At 43.1% G+C, this 18,293-nt stretch overlaps 1 protein-coding gene across 2 annotated transcripts in view; it reads left to right on the forward strand.

The window, feature by feature from the left end:
* Window positions 1–12,138, forward strand: part of LOC117138079 (zinc finger protein jing) — a 120,171-nt gene extending 108,033 nt beyond the window's left edge. Inside the window, exons 1-7 of one of the 2 annotated variants that reach the window (XM_033299904.1) lie at window positions 2,477–2,895; window positions 6,050–7,686; window positions 7,882–9,481; window positions 9,547–10,108; window positions 10,175–10,322; window positions 10,482–10,659; window positions 10,721–12,138. In XM_033299904.1, the coding sequence (XP_033155795.1) occupies window positions 6,174–7,686; window positions 7,882–9,481; window positions 9,547–10,108; window positions 10,175–10,322; window positions 10,482–10,659; window positions 10,721–11,171 (4,452 nt within the window). In that variant the 5' untranslated portion in view covers window positions 2,477–2,895; window positions 6,050–6,173 and the 3' untranslated portion in view covers window positions 11,172–12,138. Of the gene's footprint in view, window positions 1–2,476; window positions 2,896–6,049; window positions 7,687–7,881; window positions 9,482–9,546; window positions 10,109–10,174; window positions 10,323–10,481; window positions 10,660–10,720 lie in introns of those variants that run through there. The other variant, XM_033299903.1, reaches the window with a different exon arrangement.
* Window positions 12,139–18,293: the final 6,155 nt, after the last annotated feature.

Here is an 18,293-nt window from a genome sequence, read left to right on the forward strand (position 1 = left end):
AGCAAACCCAACTCGGCTGTCAAAAACAGTTTATAACGCCTGGAATTATGCCACACATAAATCAAAATTGACGCGAAAACAAATATGGTGACATGTAGGGTTTGATGCGGAACTAGGATATCCGTATCCTCTGGCCTCTTTCTGGCATATTGGATTGCTAAAAATGAGTTAAATTTATGCAGATTACCAAAAGTTATGGAACCGATACCTAATCAAACTGTTGGAAAGGAAAACGGACACGTTCTTTTTGAATTGGAAAATGGTAAAAACCCGTAAAGGTTGGGATTACTTCAAACCACCGACTTCCCGTTCACCCGAAGTCAAGGCAATTTACATAAGCACCTTGGACATGGTATTTCCTGGATAATCTCGTAACCCTACGATTCGATCCTAATGTTTTATGCCAAATTAGAAACCAGAAACACAGGGTATAAAATAAAAAAACATTACAGGAACAGGTAGCACCAACCGAAATGCAAAAGAAGAAGAAGAAGAATTGTTCTTAAATTACTGAATTAAGTACCCGAATTTTCAATATATAAAACGAGGATGCTTATCACAGTCATACAAACAACAGGGATGATGATGGCAAAAAAACTAACAATTTTCGAAAATTCAGACCGTTGGGTCTTTTTACGGACTGACAGACATGGTCTTATCGATTCGAATAGGTGTCCTTATCAAAATTATAGATACATACATAAATTGATAGACTCTACGAGTAACGGGAACTATTATTTCTACTACATGTTCCGACTAATTCTACGGCAGCCCTTCGATATATTCGTGCGATTTTAATTAAATTATTTATTTATTTTATAATTATTTAATTGTCTATAACTTGTTTATACATATACATCGTAAAATCTAACTATACAAAAAAAGCTGAATATGATTTTTTTTCCCATTCTTTTAATTAATTTTCCGGAAACAAAAGTTTCATTTATATAGCAATAATCTGAGATACCATTTGCTGAATATTTGTTGTTGAATATAAAAAACGTTCTTAAAAAATTCTTCAAAACGTAAAACAAAACTTAATATTAAACATACATAACTCCCAAGTTTTAATTGTTTGTCTTTCCGATTTCTATCGTTAAATATGAATAAAACGAAGAAATATCGCAACATTTTTCAAAAATGTGGGTGTGGCAGTTTTGGACGTTTGTGGGCGTTAAAGTGGTCGTGGCAAAAGGTATTTCGACAATCGATATAAACTTAAAATACTAATTAGATACAAAATTTTCAAAACCTTTTTCAAAAGCGTGGGCGTGGGAGTTTTGGGCGGCTTTTTTGCGTTAGAGTGGGCGTTGCAACATGAGTCACAAACTTGCGTCTATGTCTCTAGAATCTGTATGCTTAATGACTAGATCGACTCGACTATTGATCCTGATCAAGAATATATGTACTTTATACATATGGTCGGAAACGATTCCCTCTACCTGTTATATACTTTTCAACGATTCTAGTATACTCTTTTACTCTAAGTGTAACGGTTACAAAATTATTTAATAATATGTCATTTAAAGATACCTTTCCAACAACATAAATAGATATAGCATTTTGCTTCACCGGCCTCCAGCTCCGATTTTCAATAGGTAATTGTTATCACTACCTGGACTACCATACACTGTGATAGTTACTTAGATCTTAAAGTTCACGCGGACAGACAGACGGACACGGCCAGATCCCACTAAAGTAAGGGATAACGCAAATGTTGGATACATACATGTCTTGTATCTTAAGTTGACTTGAACATTTTCCTCACAAAAAATGCAGTTTGTGATCGTACGTTTCACGTACGTTTATCAATGGTTATTAGTCGCTGTCTGCACACTTTACACTGTGAATTCTGCTTCGAAACGAAATTGCATAGATTAACCATAGATTATACCAAACTTGATCCTTTTTACACACGGCCTCCGATTAAATGGCCAGAAGCACAGGAGCAATCATTAAAAGTCGGTGGCAAATGTAGGCGACTCATTTTGCAGAGATTTATGCAGGAATTAAATATTTTTCACGCCCGCCGGGCCGAGTTAGGACGTCCAAATAATTAGATAAACATTTAAGCTCGCCGAGGCAGGCAGCGAAAAGGAAAAGAAAGTAAAATGAGGCTGGCGGGGGGATGTTCTGTGGGAGGGGGAGGAGTACGTGACCATAACCATAACATGAACTGCTGCCACCGACCTCAGCCCCGCCCACCGTCCAACGCCCTCGCTCCCGTTTGCGGGTTCAAAGCGGAGAGACGACGACAAACAGGAAATATTTAACGTGCCAACAACAAAAGTGAAATATAAATAAAAATAATAATAATAATGGGCTGAAACGTAGGGAACGCAGCGAGAGTGAGAGCGAAGGAGAGCGCTTTCGCTCTTTCAGAAAATGCCCTTTTCGATTCCCCATATTATACAGGGAATATCCCGCTCGGTCGGTTTTCCCGTTGTTCCTTGTGAAGAAGCCAGGTTTTTAGGCCATTTTCTCTCCGACATTCGAACGCGACGGACGCGCCTGCAGAAAGCGGACTGCATCAGAATTGAAGATAAAGTTAAATATACAGATACGGTTCGGTTCGGCTTCGGTTTCGGTGTATTGGTGGGAATTTCTTCTGCTGCCGCCTCTTTTTTGGATAAATGGATATTTATGCTTCGCGTGCCCGCTCGTAGAAACAGAAACGCCAGTGTGCGCGCGTGTGTTTGTGTGGATAATTAAAGCAGCAACTATTTCGAGTACGAAATGCTTTAAGACCGAGATTAAAGTTGAAGGTCGGTCGTTGTTGTTGTTGTGTTCGTCTGTGTGTTTGTGTGTGCATGAGTGTGGAAAAGCGGACAGGAAAACGGATCGGAATCGGATCGCCTGCCTGGGAACACGCATAGCATAGCGTTAGCGTTGAACGTTAGTATACCGACGAAGGCTGAAGTCGTTAAGCCAAAGAATACGAATACGCCAGCAAAATAAAAGTAATCGTGCATTGCTCCCTCTCTGCTGCTGCGCATGTTTCTCTGCCGCCTCGCCGCTGCAGCGCTGCCTCGGCCTGCATTTTTAGTTTCGCCCGACTATTACAGCATGCTTTACATTCCGTTTACATCACGTGTTAAATAACTGCTGGCTGTCACTGTTCGCTGTTCGCGGCCGTGTGTGTGTAATTGTGTGCAATTGTTGTTGTTTGCCCAAGCAAATATGCAATGATTTTTGCGCCACCCCCTGCCCCTTACCACCTCTCCCCCTCCACCCATTGCCTTCTTCATTCATGCCTTGCGTGTGTGTGTGTGTGTGTATGTTGGATACACACCCCCACATCCGACCCACGCACACAAACACACGACAAAGGCAACTTCTGGCGGAAGTGGAAGCCGCTTTCGGTGTGTGCGTGTGTATCTAATGGGATTTTCTAATAAAATTTAAATTGTTGCCGCTTTTGCCGTGCGGCGTTCGTTCTATGAATTTAATATGACCCCTGTGTGTGTGAATAGGGGCCATAAAGCTTTGCTTATGGCTGGAAAATTAAATAGAGTGCATAATTTAAGCATCAACTTTGCGTTGAATGCATAATAAACGGCTGCAATTGAAAGGCGCCGTCTACCAAAGGACTACTGCATAAATATCGGATAACTTATACTCGGGCTCAGTGCCACCAGATTCACAATTTGCAACGGGCGAAGGGAATTTGAGTCCCCTGGAAATGGCCGACGGCAAACAGAAAGTGCCTGATTATGTCGTTCAAAATGTGGTTTAGTAGTTTAGTTTCGCAACGAATAACTGAATGCGTGCGTCTGTCCATTAATGAGCTCTTTAAATATATAAATATTATTTACTCGAAAAAATGCAACGATAAGGGATGCATACGGGTGATTAAAATTACTTAAAAGAAATCATTCTGCTTAAATGTATATGCTTTAAAACAACATTACGCGATTTCAACATTTAAAAATAATAGTGAATACCATTTCACGATAGGAAAGCTTTAAATTAAACAAGTGATCAAAAGTATGTGTACTCGCATATACTGATAGTATTGATGTTTGTTTATAAAACGTACTTCACATTAATCATGACTTGACTACGTGTCCTTCAATTTGTTGTTAGAAATTAAAAGAAATTTGAGCTTAAAAGACTTGTGTGTCATATTTGAATATGAATCCGCATCCGTAAAAAAAAGCATCGTTAAAATGCACGAAAACAAAAATGGTCGGGGTCGTCCACCCCATTAAAAAATGACACAAATGCAGGAGGAAGATGGACGCAGTTAACAGCAATCCGCCGTAATAGGCTTATCACAAAAGCAGTTTGGTCGTCGTAATCTGTGGTATCTCCCGGGGTAGGCAAACATAAAATAAAATGTGTTTTCATTTCATGAGTTTTCTTTTTGTTGTTTTCCATGTTGAATGTTGCTTTGTACATATATCTGAATTTTGAGTAGGTAGAACTGGGATGTGATTAAAAATGTTCCACCGAAGGCCGACGGAAAATACAAAGCCCTGGGAATCCCTGTCCACAAAGATTTCGTGCCTAGAACCCAAACTCGACTAAAGATTATTTTAACGATCTAGTAAAGAGACGCTTTAGCTAAAAATTAAATAAAATATTTTGTACAATAAGTAGACAATATGTAGAATGCACGCTTGCTTCGATTTAGTTATTTAATTGATGCATAAATGGGATTGTATTTATTCTGCTCTTATGTATTGTATATTTACAGTTTGCGTGTTAAATTCATTTTTTAAAATGCTTAAACATGTACGTGTTCCAAAAGTGAAAAAGTATCTATTTGTATATCTTTTCGAGCACCAAAAAAGCAACCCGAATTCAAAAATACCCTTTTTGTGTAACCAGAGGATTTTTTGTATACTTGCCGACGTTTATCCCGTTTCACATGTACATGTGTTAAACCGAAACCGCACAAACACACACGCGACTTGGGGCTACCTGAAACTGAAATTTTCCCGCATTAGATTGCGGCCCTTGCCTTCTCCATGCCACTTCTTCTTCTTTCTCATCGTTGTTGTTGTAAATAAAGAAAGAGATGGAGAGGGAGTTTTTTCTTCCTTTACGTTCGCTCTTTCTTCCAGTTTTTTTGTTTACTTTTCATGTTCTCTTCCACGAAAATTAGTGCGAAACAGAGACGAATTGTTTAGCGTTTATCGACCCGTTTGAAGTTCTCTTATTCTCTTGCGCTCTTCTCCTTCTCTGTTCGTTCTCTTGCAACAATAATTTCCCTTTTTCTCGTGTGTAATGAATACATGCTTTTTACAGTTATTCTAAATTAAAATATTTAGTATCACAAACACCGAGTAAATCGAATTATTTAAGATTAATTTTAAAAATATTGTTTTACGCGCCTGTTGTTGAATTTAATTTCGCAGCTGCCTGCCTTGTGTTTTTTATTATTCTCTTGCGCTCTTCTCCTTCTCTCTTCGTTCTCTTGCAACCGTATTTTCTCTTTTTCTCGTGTAAAAAGTATATATGCTTGTTCTACAGTTTCTCTAAATCAAAATATTTTGTATCACAAAACCGAGTAAATCGATGTTTTTAAGATTAATTTCAAAATTGTTGTTTTACGCGCCTGTTATTGACTTTAGTTTCGTAGCTGCTTGCCTTTTACTGCGGATTGTTTTGGGAAATTTATCAGCTGTTAGCTGCGCTGTTAGAGGTAACAGCGCTTGCGACGCACATTCTCTAACACTGCCGGGAAATAAACATCCAAGAATAATTTGGTTGGCCTTCCAACACTGCCAGGCAAATAAACAATCAAAGAAAAAAAGATATAAAAAGGCGTGTAAAAAAAGACAAAAGCATAAACAAAAACATATTAAAGGTGCAATGCAATGTAATTGCCGAGTTGGTGAATTAAAATTACCAAGCAATAGTCGTCCTACAAATGATTCAATCTACTTCCCCTTCCCTTGGCCCGCGTCCAAAAGGTGTGGCTGTAACCGAGGCAGCTATAGCCACAGTAGGGGCCAGCGAAATCCCTCAGAGTATCAGTAGTGTAGCCCCAGCACAAGATAACACCCGTGTACTTATCAACTTCCCCTTCTCCTTTTTGCAGCGGCGTTGCCACCTCACTGAGCTGCGCGGATTCCAGCACGGGCTCCAGTGAGGATGCGTCCGATCCCGGCTCCCCGTACAGTGCGCACTCGCAACTGAGCGACCCGCCCGACCCGCTGGGCAAGATGCCGCCACAGATCCTTGGAAGCGCCAGCGGCAGCAGCTCAACAGCGGCCGCCTCTCCGCACACCAGCAGCGCCAGCCAGACGCCTCCATCGCCAGCCATTCACCACAGTCATCTGAGCCAGCACAACGCATCCAGCGTCATGTCCAAGCCGACGACGCCTCAGCGCCACGGCAACCCCAGCCTCCTTCCCACGCTCCAGTGGCCGTGGAACACCAGTCTGGGCAGCACCTCCACTGCCGTGCCCGCCGCCTCGGCCAACAAAAACAAGCGGACGGCGGCCGGATCTGGAGCGGCATTAGGATTGAGCGGTGAAGGGTCCTGTTTAACCGGTGGAGGAGCCGCGGCGGCTAAGAAAGCGCGCAGCGATTTGCCCGGCTCCTTTGACGCAAGCAAAAGACTGAAAGTGGCCGCTATGGAGGAGTCGCAGACCAAGATCACCGGTTTTTTTAAATCCCAAATGAAGCCGCCTCCTGGCGGCGGAAAGCTATCGCCGCAGCCCGGCCAACAGAGCAATCCGGCCAACACGCTGACCATGAGCACGCCCGCAACTACCGCCTCGCTGAACAAGTACTTCAATATCCTGTCGCAGCTGAAAGAGCAGAAGGCCCAACAGCAGCAACAACAGCAGCAGCAGGCATCCAAGACCTTGCCCACTCCAGCTCCAGTCGCCCCAATCTCATCTGGGCCCCCTGTCGCGCCCGTTGTCACTCCCAGTCCCAGTTTGCCTGTCCCGGCGCTAAAAAAGATCGAACGCAGCAACAAGCAGCCTGCCAAGATAGCACAGGTGGCACCCAATCTACGGAAGACGCCCAGCAGTGGATCTTCAGGCAGCTCCTCGTCGTCCTCGTCCAGCTCCTCAAATGGCTCAAATACAGGCAAATCGCCAACGAAGAAACACGTGGCCATCGCACCCAGGACGCCGGAGATGAAACAGCAGCAGCAGCAGGGAAAGGCGGCCATGGTCTACCGCCCGCCAGTAACAAGCCCCGCTTTGAAGCAAAAACAGATCTCACCGCCCGCCCCCGTGGCGGCCACCACACCCGCCCCAGCGCCAGCACTAAATCCAACGCCCGCCCCCGCCAATCCCACGCTTTACCAGCTGCCTGTACAGCTGCCTAATCTAGTCCAGCTTCCGCCACAGCTGGCGGCTGCCGCCAATATTATGCAGCTGAACAACGTGGCCAAAGCTGCAGTGGCCGCGGCGGCCACCAACAACGCGGCCGCGCAGGCGGCACAGGCTGCCCAGGCAGCTGCTGCCCAGTACTTCCTTAACGGCACTGTCTTTAAGCTGCAACAGGTGACCACGGCCACGACGACGACGGCCACCACGGCCACAGCAGCGGCGGCCCCGGCTGGCAATCCCTTTGGACTGCTTAACTTAGCCACGGCGGGCAATCCCTTTGGCCTACCCAACGCCAATGGGCAATTCCCCATTGAAGCCATTCCGGGAGCTGGAAGCTATCTCCATCATCAGCTGCTTCTGGCCAGACAGAACAACATGAGTTTAAACGGTAAGTATAGTATATTTTTAGTTTAATTAAATGAATTCCGAAAGTGGGAATAGCTAAGCTTCTAGTTCGACATAATTGGCAGAGGCATAAAACACTAAAGAACTCGAAAAAGTCGGTCTATAAGCTTGCGTTTCCCGACAGATCGGACGGTTTTAATTCTCGGAGTTTTCGCTTATGCAAACTTTTCCATTACAGAAACTATGGCTTCCAATTCTTGCGGCAACATGAACTTTGTTAATCCACTTAACAATCAGCAAGTTGGACTCAAAGATAACAAATTATATATTGTGAACTCGGCCGAGTACCTAGGATACTTAATGAGTCTGCAGATAGCTCTTAATAACCAACAGCACCAGCAACAACAAATCATATCTGCCACACAGCCGCCACCACTGGCAGCCACAAACAATAACAGTACGAACACTGCCACTCAGCCGCCGCCATTGGCAGCTACGAACAATACCAATTCGAACACTGCCAACAATTCGACTGCCAGCAACAGTAACAACCATAATGCCTCGAATAATCTAAGCAATATCAACAACACTGCCATACAGCCTCAGCGGGCGATTGTGAAGCCGCCATTGCACAGTTCCACGCAACCGCCGCCGCTTGTGACGATTTCCTCCATGCCCGCGTGCTCCCCGGCTGCCGCATCTTCGCCAGCGGCCAAACGGTCACTGCCCGCCGCCAAGCCTTACCAGAAGCGGCTGACCGCAAAGGGCAGAGTGGGGACAGCGCCGATAATCGCAACGCCTACAACGCCGCCTCCTTTGGTTCCCACGTCTGCTACTAAGGAGCTGGGTCAGCTGCGCAAGAGTACGGGAACCACGGGTCCCCCTACAAGCACACCCACACCAACGCCACCGCTAGTAAGCATCGCACCCTCGAAGCTGACCCCAACGCTGAGCGTTTCGAAGCAAGGACCTGCAATGAAGCTTGCCAACAGCGCTCCCGATCTCTTTGACCTGGTGAAGAACTCAAAGCTGGTTGCCAAGGTTTCGCCACCGTTGACGCCGCTTCCCTTCAGTTCCCCCAGCAGCAGTAGCAACGGAAGCCACGGCATGCGATCCTCGCCGGCCCTTTCCGCGTCAAACTCCTGCACCTTGTCTGCATTTAGCAAGATCAAGGTGGAAACAACGGAGCTGGCTTCCCAGACTGGCTCCATGACCTCTTCCTCATTACCTACAATATCACCCAAGCCTCAGAGCTTTGCCGGGCAGCTGCCCAAAAGGGAACCGGAATCAGAGGCCGACACTTTGAAGCACGAACTTTTGCCAGACTGCACAAACAGCAACTCAAACTCAAACTCCTGTAGCAGCAGCACATATTCGCACTCGGTTAGTTCGGCAGCAGATCTCTCATTAGAGGCTTCTACGCCCGCTCCATCACCTTCACCTTCAGCATCGCCTTCCGGCTTGGGATCACCCTCGCCGGCGGCCAGCAACTTGAGTGCCAGCAGCCGGCGAGCTGCTAGCCAAACTGATATGCTAAGTGAACTGGTCACTTCGTCGTGCATCTCCAGCGGCGGCGATGACTGCTCTCAAGCCACAGACTCGCCTCCAATGCCCACACTCCCTCTGGCCAAGAGTGACGATGCTACCACTCCCATTTCCACGGTCAGCGGAGGAAGCAGCAGTGGGAGTAGCAATTACGATGAAGAGGACGACAAGTCGGTGGCCTCGCTGGAAACTCACCAGACGCACAAGCGGCTAAGGGACCTGCCCACGCCCGAGTCAGGAATCGGTGGAAGTCTGAGTAACAGCGAGAGCAGCAACTCAATTGCCGATGCCATGTGAGTACAGTTTAAAATTATAACATTAAGAAATGTTGACTAATCTTAAAACATTTCCTTACTAGCTCCTCCAAATCGGCCTCTGTGGGACCACCCACTACTGCAGCGAGCAGTGCTTCTTCCTCCGTTTCCGACAGCAACTCACTGGCTAGCAATGCACCATCCCCAGCCTCTCCGGACGATTGTTCAGCCGCTCCTTCGCCCGCCTGCTCAGCCTCCACTGCCGGATCCATTCCGCCCAGCACTGTTGTGGACATTGCGATGGTGGAAGCCAGCAGCAAGAGTCTGCCAAAGAGCGCTATATCTCCAATCCTCTCGCAGCCAAAGACCATCCGCTTTCCGGCTGGAGCAGGGGCGGGTGGCAAAGGCGGAAAGCGGCATGACGGCGTCTGCTACTGGGACAAGTGCAACAAGAAGCATGAGAGCAACTCCAAGCTGTTGGACCACATGCAGACGCACCACGTCAATACACAAACAGGACCCTTCGCCTGTCTGTGGGTGGGCTGCAAGGTGTATAACAAGGAGTCATGCTCTCGTCGCTGGCTCGAGCGTCACGTGCTCTCCCATGGAGGCTCCAAGCAATTCAAGTGCATCGTGGAGGGCTGCGGCCTACGGTTCGGCTCACAGGTCGGTACAAATCAAAAACGATGTGTGTGCAAGTCTATAACCTGGTTTTTTATCTTTCTCTTGTAGTTGGCGTTGCAAAAGCATGTTAACAACCACTTTAATGCCACTGACAATGCAAGGGAGAGCACCAGCAAGCGCACCTCTGATCCGCCAGTGCCCAAACAACTCCGCAAGAATGGCAAGAAGCTGCGATATCGTCGTCAGCCTTTCTCAGGTGAATATAATTCGTGTTTAGCAAGACATAAAACATAGAGTAATAACTTAAGATCAGCGCAAAGACCATACCTGAATTCAATTTAATGCATTGAAACATAATTTGTTTTGACCCTAAAGATAAAATGCACTTTATCTAATTCAACACCTCAAATTACAGCTCGCATGTTTGACTTCTTCGACACGGGCATAATGGAGGGGCTACAGCACCGCCTGCGCCAGATTAGCACACTCACCAATGGTGCCCAGGCCATCGAGTTCCAGGGGCAGTGCGTGATGCGACGTCGCAATAGCCAAGGCGGCTACGAGTGCTTCGTGCGATGGTCCCCGCGCGAGATGTAAGCCAACCCGAAGAGATCTCTATTTCCCAGATGCTAATTTCTGCTCTCTTCCAAACAGCATTTCCGACGAGTGGCTGCCGGAGTGTCTTAACCGAACGCGTCAGCACACTAAGGTACTGCACATCAAGCAAATGCGGCCAGCCGAAAAAACTCGCGTGGATAGTCTGCTCAGCACGGCTTTCCGTTTACGCTATGACTCCCACTTGTTCGCCGACGATTATAATGTCAACGAGCAGCAGGTTGGCGAGGCCAGCGGCAGCGACTGCGACGAGGATGGGGATGCGGATCAAGAGGAGGAGGATTTAGAGGATCAAGATGAAGATGAAGAGGAAGATGGAAGCAGTAGTTCGCGCAGTGCGAGTTGTGAGACGGTGTCCAGCTATCAGCAGGTACTTAGCATCGCCAAGCTGCAGATGCAACAGCGGCGTAAGCATCCGCGAAAACCACCCAAAGTGACACCGCCTGCGAGGGAAAAGCTGGTTCCAACGGACGCACTGGTGCCCATTTAGGGGCATACCAGATTTATAGTATTTTCTAAGTAATTAAACCGAAAAACAAACGACAAACGAGTAAACAGTGACAAGTAGACTAGTTAGTGTAAGACCAAAGTAAATTACTACATGCATCCATTATTGTATAGAAATTATGAGTACTCCCGCTTTGTTTGTTTTTGTTTTGTTTGGTGAGCGTAACCAGCCGTTTAGTTTTTGATTCCATCCAAGTTTCGTTTATCGATCGTTGTACATATATTCGGTTGGAATCAAGAGTAAAAGTCAGAAGCATTTAGTGGCCACCTAATCGCAACCCACCCACGCGTTCTAGCAAGTGCTGTTATGAACAAATGTCCTAGTTCTTAGTTCTAATTTAATTTCTAAAATGTATACTTAGTAGAGATTCATGTGGGAATGGTCGACTGGACAACACTTGTTTGTAAGCCAATTTTATGTTAATCTATTGACAAAACTAAAGTTACATTTTGTTTTCTTTTTGTTGTCCCCCTCTTAATGTATTGTACTCTTAGAAACTGGCCAAACTTACACTGAAAGCGGAAAATCTACGCACACAACTGAGCAGTAATGTTTAAGGATAGTAAAGTGACGTGGAAGAACACAAGACTTGAAGCATTTACCGCTAAAATACGAGAAATATTTGTATAACATTTTGTACTCAACTCGAACAGCAATGCAACAGTTTTAGCTTAAGTTAGACCCAAGCCCAAGACGATTATCCATTAATTTAGTGCAAATCAAATGCAACTTTCGCCAACTCATCAGCGTCTCTCAATCGATTTGTGAAAACTTGAAGAGACGGAAAAGCATCATGCATACTGTAAATAAAATAGCATTAACTAGTTTCCCGTTTAAACTTACATTAAACTATTCATTTAGAAATTAGCCAAGGCAAAACCAACTAAAATATACTAAATAAAGTTTTCGAAAGAAGATCAACAATCTACAAGCGAAGTATAACACAAAATCCCATGTTTTTATTTTGCATTGTTTTACGGACAAACCCAAACCCATTCAAAGATCCTTGAACATTTCCTTAGTTTTTTCAAACGTATCCGACTTTCAAACGCGACACTTGAAGCATATAAGCTAAACGGTAATCGATTCTTATAGTTTTCTATGCGAATGAATTTGTATGTTTTTAAAGTAAGTAAACTCAAATGAAGACGAAAATCACAAACATGAATAAAAGAGTACTCACCACTGCCAAATATGTAAATCAACAACAAGAACCCAGTTGTTAGGAACGACTGATTAATTTAGTGTGCGGCATGGGCATGGAGCCACAAATTATTATAACTGCTAATACCCTAATTCCCGCTCGAGCACTTGCCCTATGTTGCACGTTAAAAGCTCGCTTCGGATCGAGTGTATAAAATGTATCTGTGTGTTGTCCTACGTAGATGTAGATGCGTATCTGTGCCCCTCACGTAATTTAAGCTTAGCAGGAAGATTGAAAAATATACATACATATATATATATATATATAATGTAATGTAGGCGTGATTCCCGTGTATCTGTATCTATAGAGGAGGCAGGAAGTCGCGAGGACTTTGCGTCTGTCGATCGCAGCCCACAAACATGATTTAAAGCAATACTCTATGATATTAGCCGATCAAGCTTAGTTGACTCTTCCATTCGGTTAGACTTTCGATGCCTTTCGCCCGAGTTGTTCAGCGCTTTGTACTGCAAAAAAATGAAGAAGTCTATAACTAATGGAAAATAAGTATCAAACAAGAATCCGAGAGAAGTAATGGAAAAAATTCAAATAAAATAAAACTACCTCAAATTTTGCAAGCATAAAATACACAAAAGAATTTTTCGAGACAAGTTTTCTAAAGCGAAGAGAGAGTATATAGGTGCAGCGTTATACGGCTCGCGACCGAAGGATTCGGATTCGAGCAGGGCGGAGCCGAAAAACAAGGGAGTAGTGCACACTACATGAGTACACACAAAGAAACAAGGGGAAGCCGTAGGCTAATTTCATATTTTGCTAGTATCGCGAACGGTCTGTAGGATAAGCAATGATCCAGATGAAGTACACTTACCTCGGCTTTTTGTTTTCAACCCCATTTCGGAGAAGCCTTTCGAGGCGGATACCCATATCCATACCCATATCCATACCCAGTTATGCATTTGCCTTTAGCCCTGAGCTGAGTTTGAGTTTGTACATAGATTAGTTGACCCAGTACGAGACATATACTTATTATCATAACCATATTTTAAATATTAAAACCGCTTTAATAAATTGCAGGCAGAAATGAATTAAGCATATGTCGCAGCGTTGGCATTTTCTTGCTCCTGGTCTTCCATATTAGCAAATAAACGTTTAGAGTGAAGCGAATTCCAACCGGCGTGCGCGACTGTCTGTATGCAACTGATCGTATTTTCTACGCATCGATCTATCCTTTACACACGCTAGCTGGACTACACTTGGCGACAGCGCGACAACGCTGTCGCCTCACTCGTAACGGTACCTTGGCGCCAGTCATATTCTACGTTGTAGTCAAATTCTAAGAATGTCCTCACAATATACCAAACTTATTGCGCAGCTGCGTCTGGCAAGCACAGTGGTCAAACCATGCTAATAATATGACAGACACGTACAGTGGTCAAAATACATTCGTAATGCGACACGGCCTTCCTGACATAATACACGTCCTCGTGTGTTGTCTTAGATCTACCACATAAGTGATAACACTTCAGGATTCAAAGACTCCCTGGATATTTCAAAGAATTATTTCCATTCAATCCTTTTCTGATTCAAATTAGTTTCAACTTTATTCTTATCATAACATGACTAAATTACTTAAATTTTCGTAACACAACTCAAGTTTAACAAATCATACCACTCGTGCAATTCCTTTAACACATTTTTCTCTTATTCTTTCAAATCAAACATATTTTGTAGTTCCTTCTACAAATAATTAACTTATCTTTTGTGTAGTTCCTTTTACACATAATAAACCTATCTTTAGTGTAGTTCCTTTTGCACATAATTAACTTATATTTTGTGTAGTTCCTTTTACACATAATTAACTTATATTTTGTGTAGTTCCTTTTACACAAACTGAACTTATATTTTGTGTAGTTCCTTTTACACAAACTGAACTTATATTTTGTGTAGTTCCTTTTACACATAATTAACTTATATTTTGTGTAGTTCCTTTTACACAAACTGAACTTATATTTTGTGTAGTTCCTTTTACACAAACTGAACTTATATTTTGTGTAGTTCCTTTTACACAAACGACCCCCGCCATAACAAGTCTCTTCTGCTATGGTGCGGTCTTCAGTTTCTCTATTGGGCAACAGACACAACTCCTATCGTGCTGTCCCTGTCTTTACATAACTCATCGTGTATTTGATTATTTGGAATTGCTCTTAAACATTCATGAGAATACTTATATGTTCGTTTACATGTTAAAGATTTTAGCGTATATCTATCTCCATCCAATACTTCAATTATCTCAAATGGCCCTTTAAATTTAGGATCGAGTTTAATTTGATGACGTTCTTCGTTTTTGAGCAAAACGTGATCACCCACTTTGAAATGTACTATCTTAGCCTTATTTTTATCAAACCTATCTTTATCGTATTCTGCTTGAGTTTTCATGTTCTTTTTAGCCTCCTTTCTTAAATTTTCTTTGTCTACCTCATCATCGTTATCTTCGTTTAGCGGCAACAAGCCAAAAGGTCGAGCTTCTTTACCAATCAATAATTCCAAAGGGCTAAACTTAGTCACACGATTAATCGTGCAATTCATAGCTAGCTGCACTTCAGCCAACGCATCCTGCCATGATCTCTGACTAGACTCGACAGCCGTTAGCATACCTTTCAGGGTACTCATGACACGTTCTACCTGACCGTTTGCTCTACTTGCACCCGTAGCAATTAAATGTAGATTAATTTTTTGAGAGGAGCAAAAATCGCGAAAGCTTTTACTTGCGAAACTACGTCCTTGATCTGCTATAATTCGAGTGGGTAAACCAAACAAGGACACGGCTGATTTGACAGCCTTAATACAGCTATCAGAATCTATATTTAGTGTGTGATGAAAATAAACAAACTTGGTGAAGGCATCTATAAGGACGATGACATATTCCTTCAAATCATTTTTGCCACTCAATTTGCCTGTGATGTCAATATGTATCGTATGCCACGGTATTTCTATTTTAGAAATAGGATGCAGCTCAGCCTGCACTTTTCCCGCTAGTGGCTTAGAAACTTTACATGTAATGCAATTTTCTACGAATCTACGCACATATTTAGACATATTTTCGAACCAGTAATAACAATAGACTTTGTCCAGCGTCTTTTCCCATCCAAGATGCATAATGGATTCATGGACGTGATTTATGACGGCCCATCGAAAACCCCTTGGTATTACCGGCAAACATTTGGTCTTACTATTTCGCTGAATTTTTCTATGAAGTATTCCCTTTCGCAATTCATATGTTTTATCCAGATTTCCTGGGAACTCATTATTTTTTAACTTTACAATTATATCTTGTATCTCAGTATCTCGCTGTTGTTCTGAAACCAACCAGTTATCAGATACCTCGGTCAAATTGATTCGTAACTCTGAAATCTTATTCATACCTTTCTGTTGTTCAAGCACTGGATTTCGAGAGAGAAAATCCACGTGCGCCATTCGCTCGCCTTTTCTATACTCTATTTCGAAATCAAATGCCTGTAAAAACGCCCACCATCTATGCACCCTCGGTGTTAAATCTAGTTTTGTACGGCTGGCCTTTAAAGAATTACAGTCAGTATATACTACAAATTTACGTCCCTGTAAATAATGCCGGAAGTGTTTTATAGCATTTACCACTGCTAACGTCTCCAGTTCGTATGAATGGTATTTAGATTCGGCGGGAGACGTACACTTACTGTAATACTCTACAACATGAGGTTTATTGTCAATTTTATGTAACAGGATCGCTCCATACCCAATACAACTTGCGTCAGTATGCAGCTCTATTTGGTATTGCGGATCGAATATGATTAAAACTGGCGTCTGGGTCAATATAGTTATTATTTTTATTCGCACCTGTTCATGCACTGGTAACCAAACAAAGTCAGTGTTTTTCATAGATGTGAGAAGATACAGAGGTTTAAGTGTTTGGGAGAAATTTAACACAAATTGACGAAAATATGTGGCTAAACCAATGAATTGTCTTAGCTGTGAGACATTTTGGGGTGATGGTAATGCTTTTAAAGCTTGAATTTTCCGTGAATTTGGCCTGACTTCTCCGTTGCTTATTTCAAATCCGAGATACTCTATTTTTGTGGTGAGAAAGGAGCACTTAGTGACATTAAATGAAAATCCAGCCTTACTTAATGTCTCCAACACTCTCTGCAATCTAATCAGCGCATCTTCTTTGCTTTCTGCTATTATGAGAACATCATCAATATACACAATTGCATAAGTGTAAGCTAAATCTCCTAGGGCCTTCATTATAGCCCGCTGGAAAACAGATGGTGCGTTTTTCAAACCAAACGGCATTGTCAAGAACTCGTATTGACCCTCTGGCGTTACAAACGCTGTTCGTTCAATTGAGTCCTCATGGACTGGAATTTGATAAAAGCCGCTTGCCATATCTATGCACGAAAAATATTTAGTACCCCGAAGCCTAGCAATTTGGTCTGAGATGAGGGGCAATGGATACTTGTCAGCCACTGTGTTTTCATTTAGCATGCGATAGTCCACACACAGTCGATCGGTGCCATTCTTTTTTTTGACTAGCATCATGGGACTAGCGAAAGGTGAACAGCTTGGCCGAATAATCTTAGCTTTTAGTAATTCATCAACTTTACCCCGCACTTTGCTTTTCTCTTCTTCACTAAGCCTATATGGCCGCCGTTGTACTGTCTTTTGCTGATCTATTAATCTAATTTCCAACTGCCCTGTGGTGACCCTAGTCTTTGGTATTCCATCAATAAACCAATCTGAAAAACATTTTAGAATTTTTTTCAAGGCTGTCTTATCAAGATCATCAAGTTCATGATTTGATTCTATTACTTCTTCATAATTGATAGTTACTAACGATTCTACTCTTTTGGTTGTGTAAATTTGAAAGTTGTCAGCGTCCATGGTTACGCCAAAGCCCTGGCCTAAAATTTCACGACCAATTAGTACGTCATATTTCAAATACTTATCCATTATAACATGTAACAAAATCTCAAAATAACATTGATCAATATTTATATTACATAATAGTTGTTGAGTGCTACATATTGAATCATTACATATGCCGTTCAGTTTTACAATATTATTAATTCTTTTGCCACTAAATTTATCGGCGACGCTTTCCTTAACCAAGGAACATTCAGCGCCGGAGTCGAAGCAAAATGGAACAGACTCACCGGTTGAACTTCTTACTATTCCTGATGGTGAAGCCACAGTACAGATGTCAACACGTTTCTCTGTTCCTTGGTTATTTCCTCGTGATCGTCCTTTTGGGCAGGCGGATGCGAAGTGCCCAAGCTCGTCGCATTTGAAACACTTGACTGTTGATCGGTCTTTTGATCCTTGCGTTGAACTTCCGTTGTGACTTCTTCCTTGATTTTGTGACCTCTGCCGAGCACGACATTCAGCATATTTATGTCCAGTCTTTCCGCAATAATTGCATTTCACTTCAGAGAGATACTTAGTCTTTTTACGCTCCGGGCCTGTTGTAGATACGTCATCAAGGTTCCGCTTTTTAAAAGTGTGCGCTTGTAGTTGTTGTTGCATGTCATTTCGAGTTTTAATATTGTTTGTAAAAACCCAGCGCGACAATTTGTCATCAGTTTGTGCCATGTGAGCCAGAGTAAGTGAAACAGCAATTTCCTCCAGATCAATAGATTTAAATTTGGACATGAATAAAGTGACGATTCGGCTTCCATATTCGGTGTAACTTTCTCCAGACTTTGGTCGCCCGTTCAAAATTTTCATCATTGTGGCAGCAGACGTTTCGATGCCAACGAAGCGTTGAACGAAGAGTTCTTTAAATTGTGGCCATGTGATGCCCGGAAAGCATATTTGGGACAGCCATTGTGATGCACTTCCCTCTAGCGCCTTACTTAAAGTTATCATCAGGCTGCTACCTTCGGGCATTTTATCAGCAAAAATAAGAT

The sequence above is a fragment of the Drosophila mauritiana genome, chromosome 2R (assembly GCF_004382145.1).
Source record: "Drosophila mauritiana strain mau12 chromosome 2R, ASM438214v1, whole genome shotgun sequence".
NCBI lineage: Eukaryota > Metazoa > Arthropoda > Insecta > Diptera > Drosophilidae > Drosophila > Drosophila mauritiana.